At 39.1% G+C, this 18,854-nt stretch overlaps 1 protein-coding gene across 2 annotated transcripts in view; it reads right to left on the reverse strand.

Annotated features, from left to right (window-relative positions):
* Positions 1-9,759: 9,759 nt before the first annotated feature.
* The window catches only part of LOC144517785 (dual specificity testis-specific protein kinase 1), a 37,758-nt gene continuing 28,663 nt past the window's right edge, over positions 9,760-18,854 (reverse strand). For both annotated transcript variants that reach the window (XM_078249912.1, XM_078249911.1), the window contains 2 exons: positions 18,212-18,298; positions 9,760-14,102 (listed from right to left, as the gene is read on the reverse strand). In XM_078249912.1, coding sequence (XP_078106038.1) covers positions 13,998-14,102; positions 18,212-18,298 — 192 coding nt within the window. In that variant the 3' untranslated portion in view covers positions 9,760-13,997. The remainder of the gene's footprint in view (positions 14,103-18,211; positions 18,299-18,854) is intronic.

Here is an 18,854-nt window from a genome sequence, read left to right on the forward strand (position 1 = left end):
AGACAATTGAATAGCCGGGCCCTCATGGGGCCCCTGAGCCATCACTTGAATGGCTGGTCTGCTGATGGCCTAACACCAATGACTCCCCCAGCATGTTGATCACTTCCTGGACAAACCTTACTTCAAGACAACTGGTAGTTTCTGATACAGAAGTGGTTCAAATAACTTCTATACAGGATTATGTTATGCCTACACATGTATACTAGTAGTCTGTTTTTTCAAAATGTAAATTCTGTAAACCAACTTATAGGCTGTGTAAGCTATCGTGAGGCTGTAACTACTCATACACCAGCTTTTTTCTGCTTTTTAGGCTTGTGAAAAATAACTATTTATCGTGGATCAAGAAATGGAGTGAGTCTGTCGCTATTGCTGTGTTCAAATTATTGTGCTACGTTACATAGCTCGAAGAAATGACAAAACATGTTTCAGATCTGTTTTCTAAAGTGTGTGCACGGATTTACGCATAGCTGCTTTTTTGTTTGTTGCTTTTTTAACCATTTTTGAAGTTTTCAACATTTTCAGAAGTTTACTAACTGAGCAGCTTTGTATGACAGAATTGTATATAGCCTTAACAGAAAATGTTCTGTATTGTGTCACCTTTTGTAAGGAATCATTGATATTGTCTAAGCAACAGAAACAAGTTATGAACACAACATTGAGATACCATAACTGTGTATAATGACCTGTTTAGTTGGTAGTGTAGCTTTAATGTTTGAGTTTGGTGCTGTATGATGTAATGTTTAATGCCTTTTATTTCTCCTGCATCAGAACACATTTTACAGATGTTTTAACAACTTCCAACTGTTTTACCAAAACATACTACTATCACTGATTCTTGGGAATTTGGATTAAACAGGTTTTCATTTTGAAAATAAAAAGTTAGTTAAATTACAAACTCTGAAGGTATATCATTATAGACCAAAGTCTTGGCTGTTCAGCAATGTATCGGTGCAACCTCCTCATTTTGTATTTTTTTCATAAAATAGAAATTGTTCCAGTTATTACTTTGTTTTTGTCAACGCTGTCAGACACAATAAAAAGCAAATTATTTTTTATTGATTTGGTCTAATACGTATTTTGAGTTTTTAAATCATTATATGGCATTCTTAGTACACATACAGTGGAGCAAAAAAGTATTTAGTCAGCCACCAATTGTGCAAGTTCTCCCACTTAATAAGATGAGAGAGGCCTGTAATTTTCATCATAGGTACACTTCAACTATGAGAGACAAAATGAGGAAAAAAAATCCAGAAAATCACATTGTAGGATTTTTAATGAATTTATTTGCAAATTCCTCGGGAAAATAAGTATTTGGTCAATAACAAAAGTTCATCTCAATACTTTGTTATATACCCTTTGTTGGCAATGACAGAGGTCAAACGTTTTCTGTAAGTCTTCACAAGGTTTTCACACACTGTTGCTGGTATTTTGGCCCATTCCTCCATGCAGATCTCCTCTAGAGCAGTGATGTTTTGGGGCTGTCGCTGGGCAACACAGACTTTCAACTCCCTCCAAAGATTTTCTATGGGATTGAGATCTGGAGACTGGCTAGGCCCCAGCAGGACCTTGAAATGCTTTGTACGAAGCCACTCCGTTGCCCGGGCGGTGTGTTTGGGATCATTGTCATGCTGAAAGACCCAGCCACATTTCATCTTCAATGCCCTTACTGATGGAAGGAGGTTTTCACTCAAAATCTCACGATACATGGCCCCATTCATTCTTCCCTTTACACAGATCTGTCGTCCTGGTCCCTTTGCAGAAAAACAGCCCCAAAGCATGATGTTTCCACCCCCATGCTTCACAGTAGGTATGGTGTTCTTTGGACGCAACTTAGCATTCTTTCCCCTCCAAACACGACGAGTTGATTTTTTACCAAAAAGTTTTATTTTGGTTTCATTCATTCATTCAATCATTTCATTCATATGACATTCTCCCAATCCAAATGCTCTCTAGCAAACTCCAGACGGGCCTGGACATGTACTGGCTTAAGCAGAGGGACACGTCTGGCACTGCAGGATTTGAGTCCCTGGCGGCGTAGTGTGTTACTGATGGTAGCTTTTGTTACTTTGGTCCCAGCTCTCTGCAGGTCATTCACTAGGTCCCCCCGTGTGGTTCTGGGATTTTTGCTCCCTGTTCTTGTGATCATTTTGACTCCACAGGGTAAGATCTTGCGTGGAGCCCCGGATCAAGGGAGATTATTAGTGGTCTTGTATGTCTTCCATTTTCTTATAATTTCTCCCACAGTTGATTTCTTCACACCAAGCTGCTTACCTATTGCAGATTCAGTCTTCCCAGCCTGGTGCAGGTCTACAATTTTGTTTCTGGTGTCCTTTGACAGCTCTTTGGTCTTGGCCATAGTGGAGTTTGGAGTGTGACTGTTTGAGGTTGTGGACAGGTGTCTTTTATACTGATAACAAGTTCAAACAGGTGCCATTAATACAGGTAACAAGTGGAGGACAGAGGAGCCTCTTAAAGAAGAAGTTACAGGTCTGTGAGAGCCAGAAATCTTGCTTGTTTGTAGGTGACCAAATACTTATTTTCCCGAGGAATTTGCAAATAAATTCATAAAAAATCCTACAATGTGATTTTCCTGATTTTTTTTTCTCATTTTGTCTCTCATAGTTGAAGTGAACCTATGATGAAAATTACAGGCCTCTCTCATCTTTTTAAGTGGGAGAACTTGCACAATTGGTGGCTGACTAAATACTTTTTTGCCCCACTGTATATGCTGTTAAATGTTAAATATTCACTTTTGTTCATTTTGTATACTGTTTTACGTGTACTCCTTTAATAGATCTAACATCATACAATGTTTACTTTAAGCCTAAATAGAAAAACAATGTTTTTTTTATTTAACAAACATATTTTTGTATTAAAAGCGACTATTACTTTAAAAACTCAACAGCACTGAAGAAACATATTTTAAGCATATTCATTTAAAACAAATACAACTCTTTCTGACGGTGGTGACTTTAGAACTGACGGTGGTGACAGTGGCCTCATTACAACATACAATTCCAAAATTTATACCACTCAAGTCAATGGCTTCTTGCTTAACAACTTTATTTAACTATTGGGTCCAAAAAATAACAATCCTGAGCATGCATATCATGTGAAAGAGTTTTTGTCACCACTGTCAGACGTCACCACTGTCAGGTTTTCTGTCTGAGGGTGGTGACGTACAGTCTGAGGGTGGTGATGTACAGTCTGAGGGTGGTGACGTACAGTCTGAGGGTGGTGACGTACAGTCTGACGGTGGTGATGTACAGTCTGAGGGTGGTGACGTACAGTCAGACGGTGGTGACGTACAGTCTGAGGGTGGTGATGTACAGTCTGAGGGTGGTGATGTACAGTCTGAGGGTGGTGACGTACAGTCTGAGGGTGGTGACGTACAGTCTGACGGTGGTGATGTACAGTCTGAGGGTGGTGACGTACAGTCTGAGGGTGGTGACATACAGTCTGAGGGTGGTGACGTACAGTCTGAGAGTGGTGACAATAACCTACTCTTTCACATGATATGCATGAGTTGTTCACATTAGCCATCTTGTTTCCCTATCTGTTCAGACCTCTTCTTAAAAAGTATACATTTATGCCATAATCAAACCAAATATTTTTTATACAAAAGAGACGGTGTTGACACCTTACATATGTGCAAAGGACCCCCTGATTATAACGTTAATTCTTTCACTTTTTTTAGTGGGACATGTTTTTGCCAGTTTCAAGAATCAGTGCTATACTAATTGGGATATGTTGTCAGCATTAAGATTGTGTTATTGCACGGACATTTCGGTCCAAGCAGCCACAGCAAATCAAGCTGTGGAGTGAGTGGTAGAGTCTCTGCTGAGCAACACTTCCCCTCTGTGGAGAGTTAACGTAATGTCAGAGCACAGAGCACATAATTAGTTGTTGGTGACTTGTTCCATCACCCACTTGCATTGATTTCTTGTTCCTGACTCAGACTTGGCAGAGAAACATGGAATTCGGAACTCTATGGAATGGAATTGAACTTTGTCCACCAGTCGTTTTATCAGTAGTCCAAGTATCTCGGGCCGGGGTGGAGGGCTCGCAGTGGTGTATAAAAAACGCTTTCAAAGTCCGATAGTAATCATTGGGGTATTTTCCACATTTGAACTACAGGTGACCAAAGTTGGTAGTTCAAATCCAATTTATTGTGTTTTAATTTACCGGCCCCCTGGTTTAAACAGTTCTTTTATTTCTGAATTCAGTGATCTTTTGTCCTCTATTATTGGGTTAGAAAAAGTGGTTATGGTTGGTGATTTTAATATTCTTGTCAATGACAATTCTTGCACCTTTGCTGTTGATTTTCTTAATGTCACTGAGTCTTTTAATTTTATCCAACATGTGTCTGGTCCTACTTTGGACCTTGTTTTTACACTTGGTCTTAATCTTGACTCTATTAGCTCTGAGGAGCTGCATGTTACTGACCATGACTGCATTTTGTTCAGCTTTTAATTTAAATTTACAACCCAGAAAATGTATAAGCTGTTCTCGCATCTGAAATTGCTTCTCAGCTGAAAGGTTTTCTGCAGCTTTTGACCAAAGTGCAGTGTTGTCTTCTAATGCTGACATTAATTGTCTAGTCCACTCCTTTAATACGTACTTAGTACATACGAGTTTAGGGGCTACTACTGCAAAGGCGCCGTCTCTCCTGTTCTTCAACCTTGTTCTTGGGACCACAAGGAGCAACTGGTCAACTGACCTGAGTGACCTTGGGGGGACATATGGTTTCAATAGGTCAGAGAGATAGGCTGGAGCTAGCCCAGTAAGTGCTTTGTACATAAACAATAGTATATTGAAATTAATTCTGAAACTTACAGGGAGCCAGTGAAGGAAGGCCAGTACGGGGGTGTATTTAAGTATACTAAACGATAATAAAGGCTTGACCTTAGAGAAGAGCCTCAATTGAAAAAAGCTTGATTGTATTACAGAATTTATCTGTTTGTCCAATTTAAAATCACTGTCCACTATCACACCTACATTTTTAACAGAATACCTCATATATGGTTCTAGGGAACACAGGTCCATATGAATGGCATTACGTTCACTACCTGGTTCAAATATCTGGACCTCAGTTTTGCTTTCATTAAAGCTTAAGAAATGTAATGCCATCCACGCTTTAATGTTCTTGAGAGATTTCAACAGTGGCATTAAGGAGTTTGCATCTTTCCTTTTCAAAGGCCGGTAGATTTGATTGTCATCAACGTACAGGTCGAATAAAATGCCATGCTTTTTTAGGATGGACCCTAGGGGGAGCATATAAATGGAAAAGAGGATTGGCCCGAGAATAGAACCCTAAGGGGCTCCACAAGGGAGAGGCGCGGAGGAGGATGCAGAGTGACCAATGCTGACAGAAAAACATCTGTCAGACAAGTAGGATCTGAACCATTGCAGGGCAGTACCTTTATTACCAACACAGTGCTCCAGGCGAGTGATCAGGATGTTGTGGTCTACTGTATCGAAAGCTGCTGAAAGATCTAAAAGCATTAGAATAGCAGAATCCCCAATAGGTGGCTATTAAGAGATCATTAAAAACCCTTAAAAGTGCAGACTCAGTGCTATGAAGGGCTTTAAAACCTTACTGGAACACCTACAGAATGTGATATGTGTCTAAAAATGAATGAAATTGTGTAAGCACAGCTCTTAAAATTGTTTTTGCAAGAAACTGGAGTTTCAAACTAGGTCTGAAATTTGAAAATTAGATGTGTCCAGGTTTGATTTAATTAATGAAAGTTTGACTACTGCATGCTTGAATGATGCCAGTACAACACCTGAAGAAAGACTGCTGTTTAAAATCATTTGAATGTTTGGTCCAATAGTTTTACAAATCTGTTTAAAAAGGCGTAGCGGGACAACATCTGTAGGACATCCTGAGGAATTCATATGACCAGTAATTTATTTTAAAAGAGAAAGAGACACTGGCTCAAACTGGTTAAAAACAGCAGAGAAAGAATATAGTTTATAGTATTAAAAAGGACACAAGGTTTGTGACAATTATTTATAGTATCATAAACAAAATATACTGTCATAAAGTAAATCATAACAGACTTCATAGATAGAATAGGTCTAGACCACACAGAGACCCAATAAGCCCCAAAGAGCAATTGCACTTATTGCAGCATCTTGAGCAAGGAAAGATGCCCTTTGAACAGGCAGAAACCTGGGACAGAAGCTGGCCCTGGATGGGCGGTCAGCTGATGGTACCGGTTGGGATGACCCAGTGGTTTTATAGGCCTATGGTCCTAACACATTAGTAGTTCCTTCTCCTGCTATGTATGACCTTACACAGCCTATCATCTTCCTCATCAGACAAACAGAGCCACAAAAACAGATTAGCATCTGCATAATTCATCCTCATCATGCTTATTCTTTATATTCTGATGTTGTGGGAGGGGTGCAGGGCAGAAGGAGTGTGTGAAGCGTTGTAAAAAGGCATGAAAGGGGCCACTGAATCTTTCATGATCTTTTGATTTGCCTTTATGTCAGGTAGGCGCTAAAATCAAGCATGGCAGCCGATGAGTGTTGAGAGGAGAAAACCTGTTTCAAAGGGATGCCTCCCTTTGGTGCGTTCACTGGAAATGTTTTTCTTATAATTCCACTTGGTTCCAATTGGTTATGCTAAAAAGGCTGGCATCAAAGACACATAATTAGCATGGTCAACAGCCTTCAGGACAGTAAGTAGTTATACAGTCTCTTGTGTCATGTCACAATGTGTACTACTTAGATAGTGAACTGTTTTAATACAAATACCCATTGTCACCCATGTTGTCATGTTGCAAAAGTGTAGTCTAAAACACAAAAGGAAATCTATTAACAAATAAATCAGTTATATTCACGGTATAGCTGTTGTACGATCACCACTTCCCCTCTGCCCTGTGGCAATACATCTTTTGAAGAAGCTCTTTTTGTTTGGCTGTGTGCTGTGGATAGGCTCTGTAAAATGTTTAAAGTGTTTGTGTTATGTTTAAAATAGGGCTGTCAATCGATTAAAAAATGTAATCTAATTAATGACATACTCTGTGATGAATTAATCGAAATTAATCGCATACATAATTAACGGTGCCTGAACCGATACTTTTTAAGAAAGTAAAAAAAGAAAAGAAAAAAGGGTACTAAACAACAGTTGGTGACACTAAAGAACGGCTTGTTTATTGCTAAGGCCATATGGTCAAAATTAAATGATTTAATAATAATGTATAACAATAACAATAACTTATTTCACTAGTAAATTGCTGTTGAACGACAAAAACAACAACCAGATAGGAAAAGGACATTTACAATAACTTCAAATGCACCACGAGGCTGTAGTTTACCAGTTTCATTGAACGCCCCGTCTGTGTTGTTTCTCCGACGGCAGCTGCAGATTGTTACATCCCGGTGTTGAATCCTCTACAGTAAAACACAGTCACACTTTACACCGTTTAGCGTTAGCTGTCAGCATTTAACCCTGTTTAATCCAGCTACTAGCTAGTGGTAGGCTAACGTTAGCTGCTGTTGAGTATAGTGTTAACTAGCTAGCGGTAGGCTAACGTTAGCTGCTGTTGAGTATTGTGTTAACTAGCTAGCGGTAGGCTAACGTTAGCTGCTGTTGAGTATAGTGTTAACTAGCTAGCGGTAGGCTAACGTTAGCTGCTGTTGAGTGTAGTGTTAACTAGCTAGCGGTAGGCTAACGTTAGCTGCCGTTGAGTGTAGTGTTAACTAGCTAGCGGTAGGCTAACGTTAGCTGCCGTTGAGTATAGTGTTAACTAGCAAGCGGTAGGCTAACGTTAGCTGCTGTTGAGTATAGTGTTAACTAGCGTCACATGCAGCGGTGTTTCTGTTTCCTGTAACGTCTGTTTCAGAGCAGCAGAGAGAAGAGCAGACATATCAGTGGCACCAGATTTTCGTCTGTACGCAAACGTCAATATGGAATGGATTAATCTGCGTTATTTTTTCTCAGATTAATTAATCGAAATTAATGTGTTATTTTGACAGCCCTAGTTTAAAAGCTTTGATTTGTCAGCAGTATGGTATCCTTGTTACTCCTAGGGACTTTTCGATTGTTTTCGATGCTATCCCCACAGGTGTAATTGCACTTTTTAGAGGTTTTAAGGCGGATGTTAATCTCCCTGTTTTAGGTAATGTACTTGATACTGAAGTTGGTAGAAGTTGCTTCTCTCCACACTGTAAGAATGTTAAAGTGCCCATATTATGAAAAAAACACATTTTCTGGGATTTGGGGTGTTCTTTTGTGTCTCTGGTGCTTCCACACGCATACAAACTTTGAAAAAAATCCATCCATGCTGTTTTGAGTGAGATACGGTTTCTGTTTGTGTCCTGCCTTCAGTCTCTGGGTAAGCTGTTCAAAATCGGCACGGCTTGTGACGTCACAATCCACATTTCACATTCTAATAGTGAGACTTGTCCATTGCCACCACAGTTGAAAGACCTTGATATCCTGACAGGCTTTTCAGAATGAGATGATTACTGATTGAATAGATTACATGAAATTTGAATTGTAAAAAACAAAAACAAAACGCACAATAAATGAGGACAAAGAAACAGACTAGAAAATGCATTTCCTGCAGAAAATACTTGTGAATAGCTAAATTTCTAATGCTAAACCGGATTGCTAGCTAAGAAGAAGGTGAAGTAGTGAGAATAGTTGGAAGTGGGAATGGTTTTAATTAGTATGAATTATATTTAAAATTTGTATAACACCACTAATGTCAAAAAGATTTGGAATAATAAATGTGTTTATTTTAAAAGCTAATGCTAAACTAAACTTAAAACTTTTGTAGCTGAACCATAGACTGTAAAAACTATGCAGCCAGTCCGTGACGTTTCTCATTGGTTTCTAAAGAGCCCAAATGAAGCTCAAAGTGGGCGGCTCCCACCGTCGCCATCTTGACAGTGCTGATGTCAGGAGGCGAGGGGTGGGTGGAGGTAATGCGGGCTGATTGAAGTGGGGTTGCTAGAACCTACGCCCACCTTGCTGGAAGCTCCCGAGTTAGCAATGTCTAAGAAGCTAGGATAGGATAAGCTACTCTATTGCTAGCCCTTTGGGCTTGCTGCTTGCTCGGCTACTGCAGACACGTTCCTCCCGGTTCGTAATTTGCTCGTTAGTCCCAGCTTGTTTGAGGTAAGTTAACCCAAAATTATAAAACAAAACATAATATAATTATTTGTTATTGCGATGAACACTAAAAGATACAAGTCCTATATCGTTAGCTAACTTAGCTTACCTGCAGGCCCTTCTCCCTGCTCAGGAGGAGAGGGCTCGGCCGTTAGTGTTGAAATTGTGCATATTAATGATTTTAACATTGGTAGAAGTCCACAGGGAACTAAAACTGTGTGATACATTACTGCTATCGACAGCGATGTATAAGATTATTATCTTAAGTATGACTATTTAGAAAAAAACTTGACTTGACTACTTGACCTTAGACAGCTGTTTAAAAGGACAACAAAAAAGTATTTGCTGTCATCTATATTTTGATATTTAGGCTCCCGTGCTCCATTTTATCCTACAGATGTGATATAATATTATTGTCTACCTAAACATACAGCTAACTGAAATTTTTCATTACCTAAAGCATTAATTACTCATACGCCTAAAATAGCTTTACACGCTGACATTTTTCTGCAGACACCAGATATCAAACAAAAGTGAACTTTTTTTTAACACTTTATTTTTGCGAATTTTCCATTCATCAAACAATACATTGACATATCAACCCAAATTATACAAATAAACAGGAAGATACTAGGTCGAGAACATAACCAAAAAAACTAAAACAAAAGACAGCAACATCTAAAACAACCACGAGCATCCTAGTCTGTTTAAGCAATAAACGCATATAAATGCATGGGTTTATAGTTCCAGGCCGGGTAAATTATTCACATAGTTTATTAATGGGTCCCAGGTTTTGTAAAATCTCCTAGTACAGCTATTGAGGGTGCATCTGATTGTTTCTATCTTGACGTTCACCATCAAATCTTTAATCCATTGGTTATGTGATGGAGGAAATACATCCCTCCAATTGAATAGAATAGAGCATCCAGCTAAAAGAGAGGAAAAGGCAATGACCTTATTTAAATGAGCAGGAAGATTTTAATCCTCTGAGAATATAGATTATTTCTCATTGTTCCCGAATATGAGATATAGAGGGATTATATCTTTCCATGATCCAAGTATAATTCTTTGACACTCTACCTTTATGTAACTTATTGACCCTTAACAAAGAATCCAGACATGATAGAGTGGAGATAGTTGGAAAATTAACAAACTCAAAGTCCCTAATTTATATATATAGAATATTAGTCAATTTTAATTTTCTGGATATTTGTTCAAATTTGGCAAAAGTGCTATCAATTAAGTCCCTGATGGTGTGTATACCCCTGTCATACCAAATTTGGAAGCCTTTGTCTAATAAAGACGGCTGAAATATGTGATTATTTATTATGGGTGAGTATATAGAAATGTTCTGAATACCCAATAGTTTTTTTTAACTGTAACTTGCGTAGTGATTGGGTTACAATTAGATTTCCATTAATATCATTGATTAGTGATGGCAAAGATGTAGTAAAGCAGGGAGCGAGTGTGGCCTGCTGATGGCCGTTTTATTCTGAAGTCACGCAGGGGTTGTACCATCCCAATCCATTAGCCACAGGGAGATAGCATTACAATTTGCAGCCCAGTAATGTGAGCCCAGGTTTGGAAGGGACAGCCTCACTAGTTTTTTTGGTCTTTCCAGAAATGATCTCTTATATGAGCTGATTTACCGTTCCAAATAAAGGTAGTTATCATCTGATTGAATGCTTTCTAAAAATGATTGCGGTATAAAAGCATGTATTGGAACAAATATAAGAATTTGGGAAAAATATTCATCTTTACAGAGTTTGTTCTTCATTTAAGAGATGAGTAAAGCAGACCATCATTTCATATCTATTTTGCACTATTCCAGAAGAGGAGCGAAATTACCTTTAAATAAACTGTAATAGGATTTAGTCATCTTTACCCCCAAGTACGTGAAGGAGTTAGCTGAGAGTTTAAATGTTAGATTGTGATAATATTCAGCATTCCTACTAATGGGAAAGTACTCACTTTTATTGAAATTAAGTTTATACCCTGATATTATCCCAAATTCTTGCTGAAAACTAAGGACTTCAGGTACACTTATGAGGGGGGTTGGTACCATATAGTAATAAATCATCCACATAACACGAAACAGTATGGGTTCGGCCACCACGTGAGATACCTTGTATACTGCTGTTGCATCTAAGAGCTATGGAGAGCTCTATAGCTAAAACGAAAAGTAATGGACTTAGTGGATCTCCTTGTTTGGTCCCTCTGTGAGAAGAGATAGAGTTGGTATAAACTAAGGCATTTGGACCCATGTAAACAAGCTTGATTAGATGAATAGAATTAGGGCCATATCTATATTTACATTTTTTATAAAACTCCATGGGGGGACCTGGGGCTTTTCCACCCTGCAGGGACATTATTACAGTGACAATTTCATTGACTGTGAGATTCTATTCCAATTCCACTTTAGAGTCACAGCTGTATTGTAGGAATATCTACATTAGAGAAAAAAAAACATCAAATTGGTTATGAACTGGTGTTAAATCTGAAGAATATAGTTTAGAGCAGAACACTTGGAAATGGTCATTAATAGTTTAATTAATTAGTTAATTAGTTTGTAAAATCTGCTACGGGAATTAGGTAGTGGTTAAGATCCACCTCAGTTTGTAAACCTACTCGTTTCTTGATCAAATCGGGTTGGAGAAGAAGATATGAGTCCGTCCAAGGTCTTGATTTTTTTGAAGATACCGCATCAATATTTGTACGAAATATTTTTTTCAAATATATGCATTGCGAGAAATAATTTGACCTCTTAGATATGCTGAGTTGGTAGCATTGTATTTATACTTACAGGGGCATGGTCAGAGAGCACAATTGGATTATCTTTACAGTCTGTGATTACACAAAAAATCTATCCTGCAAAAGGACTTGTGTACATTGTAGAAAAAGAAGTACTCCCTCTTAGTGGGAATTTTAAACCTCCATGGCTCTATGAGTTTATGCGAGTCCATAAATGCCTGGATCACTTGTACTGATTTAGATGATCTGATGTACAATGAGAGGAACGATCTAAAACCGAGTCCATGGCAAGATTGTAATCCCCAGATAAAATCACATGACTATCCAGACTAGGGCTGGAGCTCAACATGTTTTAAAAAAAATGTTCGTCATCAAAGTTAGCGGCGTAAATATTGACTAGTACTAAGGGGAGTTGAAACAGCTTCCCGACAACAATTACATATCCCATTTGGATCCAAAATAGTGTTTGATGCAATGAAAGGAACATTTTGGTGAATGAGTATCGCTGCACCTCTGCTCTTAAAATTAAGAGGGTCTTTACATCAAAGGTGAGTTTCCTGTAAAAATGCTATGCCTACCCCAAGATATTGTAGGTGAGAAAAAACCCTTTTTTTCTTTGGACTGCATAATTGAGACCTTTTACATTCCAGCTTATTATATTTACATTACCATTACCTGGGACTGAGTATAAATTACCATGTGTCATTATTACTACTCAGTGTAAATATATAGAAAATATAAATAAGTGCCTGTCCAACTTGAATGATAAAGACCACAAGTGAAGTGCATGTGCTGCATAATAAAAGCATACACAATACAAACATGTAATGAACAACACATCTAGCCTGGTCCTACCAGACTCTGGTCCATTAGCCTGGTTCTACCAGACTCTGGTCCACTAGCCTGGTCCTACCAGACTCTGGTCCACTAGCCTGGTCCTACCAGACTCTGGTACAGGCGGGTACTCTGTTGAAGTTTAAAACTATTGGTTCTGCCCAGAGCTACTCTGGATCTGCCATAACCAATCGCTAATGTTTGGTCGTGATGTCGGCTTAGCATCACTAGCATTAGCCTTAGCCAACTCCTTCACCACTAACGATTGTTCTTGCTCAAGCTTTAACTTCTGGATATTCGGTAGAGTTACCACAACGGACCGAATGGCTTCACTCGCATCTTTCTCCGCCGCCATTACGGAACTACAACTCAAACTAGCGCACGACCTCAACGTCATCGTTCTCTGTGTGTGTGTTTAAAAAAAACTAAACCTGTATCTCTGAGCTAAAAAGCTGGAATAGGATAGAAACCAAATGTGGCTTTTGTGAAACGTTTTCTAAAAAAATCACTGAGACACACAGACCAGAAAGTAGTGAATACTGGTAGGGTTAAAGCAATCCCAAAGAAGATGCAGAGTAAGAAAACAACTAAAATATTTAAATGCACATGTTCAGATCAAACTCTGAAAAATAACAACAACATATTATCATATGATATAGACAAAGCGAAAACAGATGTGGCCAATCATTTTTGTGATTTCATTGTGAAAAATGTATGGTTCTTTTGCTAAAATCCAGAGAATAACTTGAAAAATGCAGTCACCACACTGAATAAAAGCTTACAAGAGTTTTTCTTTGTTCCTGAAAAGCTGACATGTTGGAGGTTTTCAGTGTTATTCCAGAAAAATATAACTTCATGGAATAATAAATAGCTTACAATGAGACCAACATTAAATATGACTATAAACTGTGAACCTGAACACAGAGCAAATTTAACATCTGCAAGTTTGAGCTTTCTGTCAACTCTTTTCAAATACAACTTCAACTCTCTTCAGCTCCTGATTGGTTGGTCATGTCTTCGTTGTGTCCTGTCTAATCTGAAGTGATGTCCGCTGATGTCCCAGCAGAGAGGAGAGCAGATGTAAGAGGCAGAAACACATCAGCACACAGTAGATACAGGACAGAGCTGACATGCTGTACCATCATCTGGACACACAAAGTGTCCCACAGAGTCAGGACTGTTTCCACTACACCATAGGGCTCAGGGTCCGGCCAGCTTCCTGTCCCACACCAGTACTCCCAGACACTCGGCTCCTGCTGCTGGGTCCCAGACGCAGCACTCAGCTCGTGGTCAGATCCGATTTGGGCGGCGGCTCCAGACTCTCAGCCACTTCTTCCAACTCATCCAGCAGCTCAGTGAACGCTGGCCGTCTGAAGGACTCCACCTGAGATGGGAGGAGAACAGGCCATGGCTACTTCTGGGACTTTGGCTTGTTGAAAGAGATTACAACACTTTACTTAAAGTATAAAACGTAAAAGAACTGTTCTTACAGAAAGAATGGCCTCTGTGGGTGTTAGAAAGATGCATTAATGTGTAAGTGGTAGGGTAGTTTTTATATGTTTAGTATGTGAAATCTTGATCTGTAAAGTAGCTGTGGATGAAACTATAACTGTTACATTGTGGAGTAAAAGGTACACTATTTCCCTCTGAAGGAGTACAACAACATTTCAACACATCATTGCTAATGTCTGCATAAATGTTAGTGTGCAGTATGCTGCTTGATTGATCCTAAATTATTTTACTTCTAAGCCTAAAGTATTCTTATGCTATGCATACATTCCTGAACGTTTAGCATGAAGAAACTTTTTTTTTTTCTCCAAAATTTTGGAGTTGCAGCAACAATATAAAAGAAGACATACTTTATTAATCCTGCAAGGGTGAAATTATTAATAGTTATTCATATTTGCCTGTCTGAGGCTGGCCACAGTACAGCCCTGCGTCCACCAGGGGGCGCTGACGTGTAAACTCTAAATCCTTCTGTCATGATGTCACTCTTTAAGAACATTTTCTTCAATTTTTTTCTTTCATGTTAAGACTTTCCATACATTCAGTATGTGTGCATACAATGCTAATGTGGTAAGTAGTCAGATTATTTTTTGTACAGTGTTTTTGTATTGTACTTTTCATACAAATAACATTTAGCTGATAAAGTGATGACTTTGTAACTAATAAAACAGCATTCACTAAAACTAAAAACATGAGCTGAATACACACTATCATAACTATGTGTGTATATATATATATGTATATTGTATATATGTATATATATATACATATACACACACACACACACACACACACACACACACACATATATATATATATAACGATAAAAACATTTTTATCGTGATTAATCGCATATTTTATCACATGATTAAAATTATATTATTTTGCATTTCAGAACAGTTTTTAAGTACATAATAATGATCGAAAGCCATTCTTACCAGTGGATCTTGATTGGGAATCAAATGAATGCAAAGAAAGTGACTTTATGAACTTGATTTTAAGATTTGTAATTATTTACTGTAAACAAAAGAAAAATGTGTGAATCTGTCATTATTGCCCAATTCCTCCAAGTACCTAACTAAAAAACTAAAGATCCCTATCCTTACCAGAGTCCATCTAGTGTTTAGTAACTCCTAAATAATGTAGATTCCTCACTGACGTCCAGTGATCAGCGGTTAATGAGACAGAGTTTGGACTCTGCAGCAGTTCCAGTGTGGCTGCTTTCTCCGTGTCATAACAGGCTGTGTATCCGTGAAAACTACTGTCCCCCTCGACGGCAATGAGACGGGTCAGAACACACCAACCGTAGTACGTCTTTAAGACCCGAGTCCTCTACGATGCTGACAGGTCTGCAGTTAGTTGCCACCCGTTTCGCAAGAGCTGTAGTAATTTTTTGGGATTTGGTTTCATCCACAGTGTGCTTAGCTCGTAGCTGGTAGCTCCAGCTTGACGTGCTTCGGTGATATTTTAATTTGGCTTTACACAACGTGCATATGGTTTAGACTTGTCTACGAGCTGTCCGGGAGTTTTGGAAAATAAAAAGCTCCATTCAGGATTTCATTGCTGCTGTCTTTCTCCATCATGTCTGCAGCCTGCAGCAGCAGGATGTGTTACGAGGAAGTGGCAGCTTGATGATAAGTAACGGTGCTGCAAAGGGTCAAAATAGTAGCTGGTAGGCCCCACGCCAAGCCCAATGAAGTGTAAAATAAATTAATAAATGCCGGCATGCGATTTAAAAAAATTAATCGCGTCGGCCCTAAATCGCATTGCGATTAACGCGTTAACGCTGACAGCCCTAATATATACACGTACACCCCAAGAAGTAAAACGGGCTAAAAATACATAAATAGACAGATACATCAATAGATAAATAAATACATTAGCTAAATTAAAAGCCAAATTACAAAGGTCGGTCTTTAGTCTCAACACTGTGTGCTGCCCTCAGGACGGCTGAGCAGTACACCTGAGGAAACGGTGGGGAAGCTTTTCAAAGTTTGGAGAAAAAGCCTTTATTATGTCATCAGGGTTATGGGTCTCTGTTTTGGGCTTGAGACTCAAAGTTTGAGCAGAGAGTCTGTGTTACATACTGTAAGAGTGGAGTGAGCAAGACGTGGGCATTTGGGAGGCCAGATGCATTTCTAAACTGACTCATAGTGGTAGAGTCAGGACATTCACCCTCTACTGCTCTGATTTGGGTCTATACAATTTTAAATTATTTTATTTTTATTTTTTGTCTCTTGCAAGTCCCAAGTGCAATCACTGGTGGATCTTCTTGTTTTTGCTTCTGCTAATATTAGCCGCTGAGCACAGCTCCAGCTAACAGTGTACAGTGCCTTGCAAAAGAATTCACCCCCTTGGCTTTTTACCTATTTTGTTACATTACAGCCTTTAGTTCACTGTTTTTTTTATCTGAATTTTATGTGATGGATCAGAACACAATAGTCTAAGTTGGTGAAGTGAAATGAGAAAAATATATACATAAAACTATTTTTTTTAAATAAAAAACTGAAAATTGGCATGTGCGTATGTATTCATCCGCTTTGTTATGAAGCTCATAAAAAGCTCTGGTGCAACCAATTACCTTCAGAAGTCACATAATAAGTGAATGATGTCCACCTGTGTGCAATCTAAGTGTCACATGATCTGTCATTACATATACACACCTTTTTTAAAAGGCCCCAGAGGCTGCAACACATAAGCAAGAGGCACCACTAACCAAACACTGCCATGAAGACCAAGGAACTCTCCAAACAAGTAAGGGACAATGTTGTTGAGAAGTACAAGTCAGGGTTAGGTTATAAAAAAATATCCAAATCTTTGATCATCTCCAGGAGCACCATCAAATCTATCATAACCAAATGGAAAGAACATGGCACAACAGCAAACCTGCCAAGAGACGGCCGACCCCAAAACTCACGGACGAAAAAGGAGGGCATTAATCAGAGAGGCAGCACAGAGACCTAAGGTAACCCTGGAGGAGCTGCAGAGTTCCACAGCAGAGACTGGAGTATCCGTACATAGGACGACAATAAGCCGTACGCTCCATAGAGTTGGGCTTTATGGCAGAGTGGCCAGAAGAAAGCCATTACTTTCAGCAAAAAACAAAATGGCACGTTTTGAGTTTGCGAAAAGGCATGTGGGAGACTCCTAAAATGTATGGAGGAAGGTGCTCTGGTCTGATAAGATGGTGCCAAATACAGGGATATTCTTGAGCAAAACCTGTACCACTCTGTGCGTGATTTGAGGCTAGGACAGAGGTTCACCTTCCAGCGGGACAATGACCCCAAACACACTGCTAAAGCAACACTTGAGTGGTTTAAGGGGAAACATGTAAATGTGTTGGAATGGCCTGGTCAAAGCCCAGACCTCAATCCAATAGAAAATCTGTGGTCAGACTTAAAGATTGCTGTTCACAAGCACAAACCATCCAACTTGGAGGAGCTGGAGCAGTTTTGCAAGGAGGAATGGGCAGAAATCCCAGTGGTAAGATGTGGCAAGCTCATAGAGACTGATCCAAAGAGACTTGGAGCTGTGATTGCCGCAAAAGGTGGTTCTACAATGTATTGACTTTAGGGGGGTGAATAGTTATGCACATTGACTTTTTCTGTTATTTTGTCCTATTTGTTGTTTGCTTCACAATAAAAAAAATAATAATAAAAAAAACATCTTAAGTTGTGGGCATGTTCTGTAAATTAAATGATGCAAATCCTCAAACAATCCATGTTGATTGCAGGTTGTGAGGCAACAAAACACGAAAAATGCCAAGGGGGGTGAATACTTTTACAAGGCACTGTAGCTACAGAAAGCTCGTCTTTCACTAACCCTTAGCCCACCATCCAACCAGCCTGATTAAAACTGTATTAAACTACCTGCTCATCCATTATCACTTCATGTCTTGTAGTTGTCTTCACTTGTCTTCCAACATTAACACCAGTCTTACAGCTTTTGATTAGCATTTGGTGTAATGCCGTTAGCTTGTGTACGTACCATACAGCAGCTGGCTGCTAACTCCAGGAGACGCTGAGGACAGTCCGTCACCAGCTGCCTGAACGCATTCACATCCATCCCATAGTCCTGAAAGACATCAACATCAACAGTGAGTGCGGCATGAGCACACTAAAGCCAGCATTTCCCAGACTTATCAAAGATGTGTCAAGTTCAACACATGCCTGTGCTGGGACTACGTATGTGGCTGTTCACATGCTGTGGGTAAGTAGGAAGGTAGGGTTTAACTTTCAGGTCTATATTTAAAATTTTAAAATGCTAATGGCTCAGTACTGAATAAGTATACATGTTACCATTCCCATGTCCTTAAATCTGGTTTTCATGCAATGGATTGACATTTTAGGAAATAAATTCAATCATTTTCTTGAGGTGAGATGAGAATATCATTGTCGCTCTCATGTCTGTGCGTTAAGTAATGTATGGAGCTGAACTGATATTTAAAATGATATGAAGCGCTTAGCATTAACACCAGAAACAGCCCACCCTCCTTTTCCTTGCCATTGCAGTGCGCTGTCTTCAGAAGATAAAGCTGACACAGGCATGGCCAAAGCCACGCTGCAAAACAGAAAGCCTTCCAGCTCTTTGAAATGCAAGGAAGTTTCAAACAATTCAAACATGCAATATG

Source organism: Sander vitreus, chromosome 5 (genome assembly GCF_031162955.1).
Source record: "Sander vitreus isolate 19-12246 chromosome 5, sanVit1, whole genome shotgun sequence".
Classification (NCBI taxonomy): Eukaryota; Metazoa; Chordata; class Actinopteri; order Perciformes; family Percidae; genus Sander; species Sander vitreus.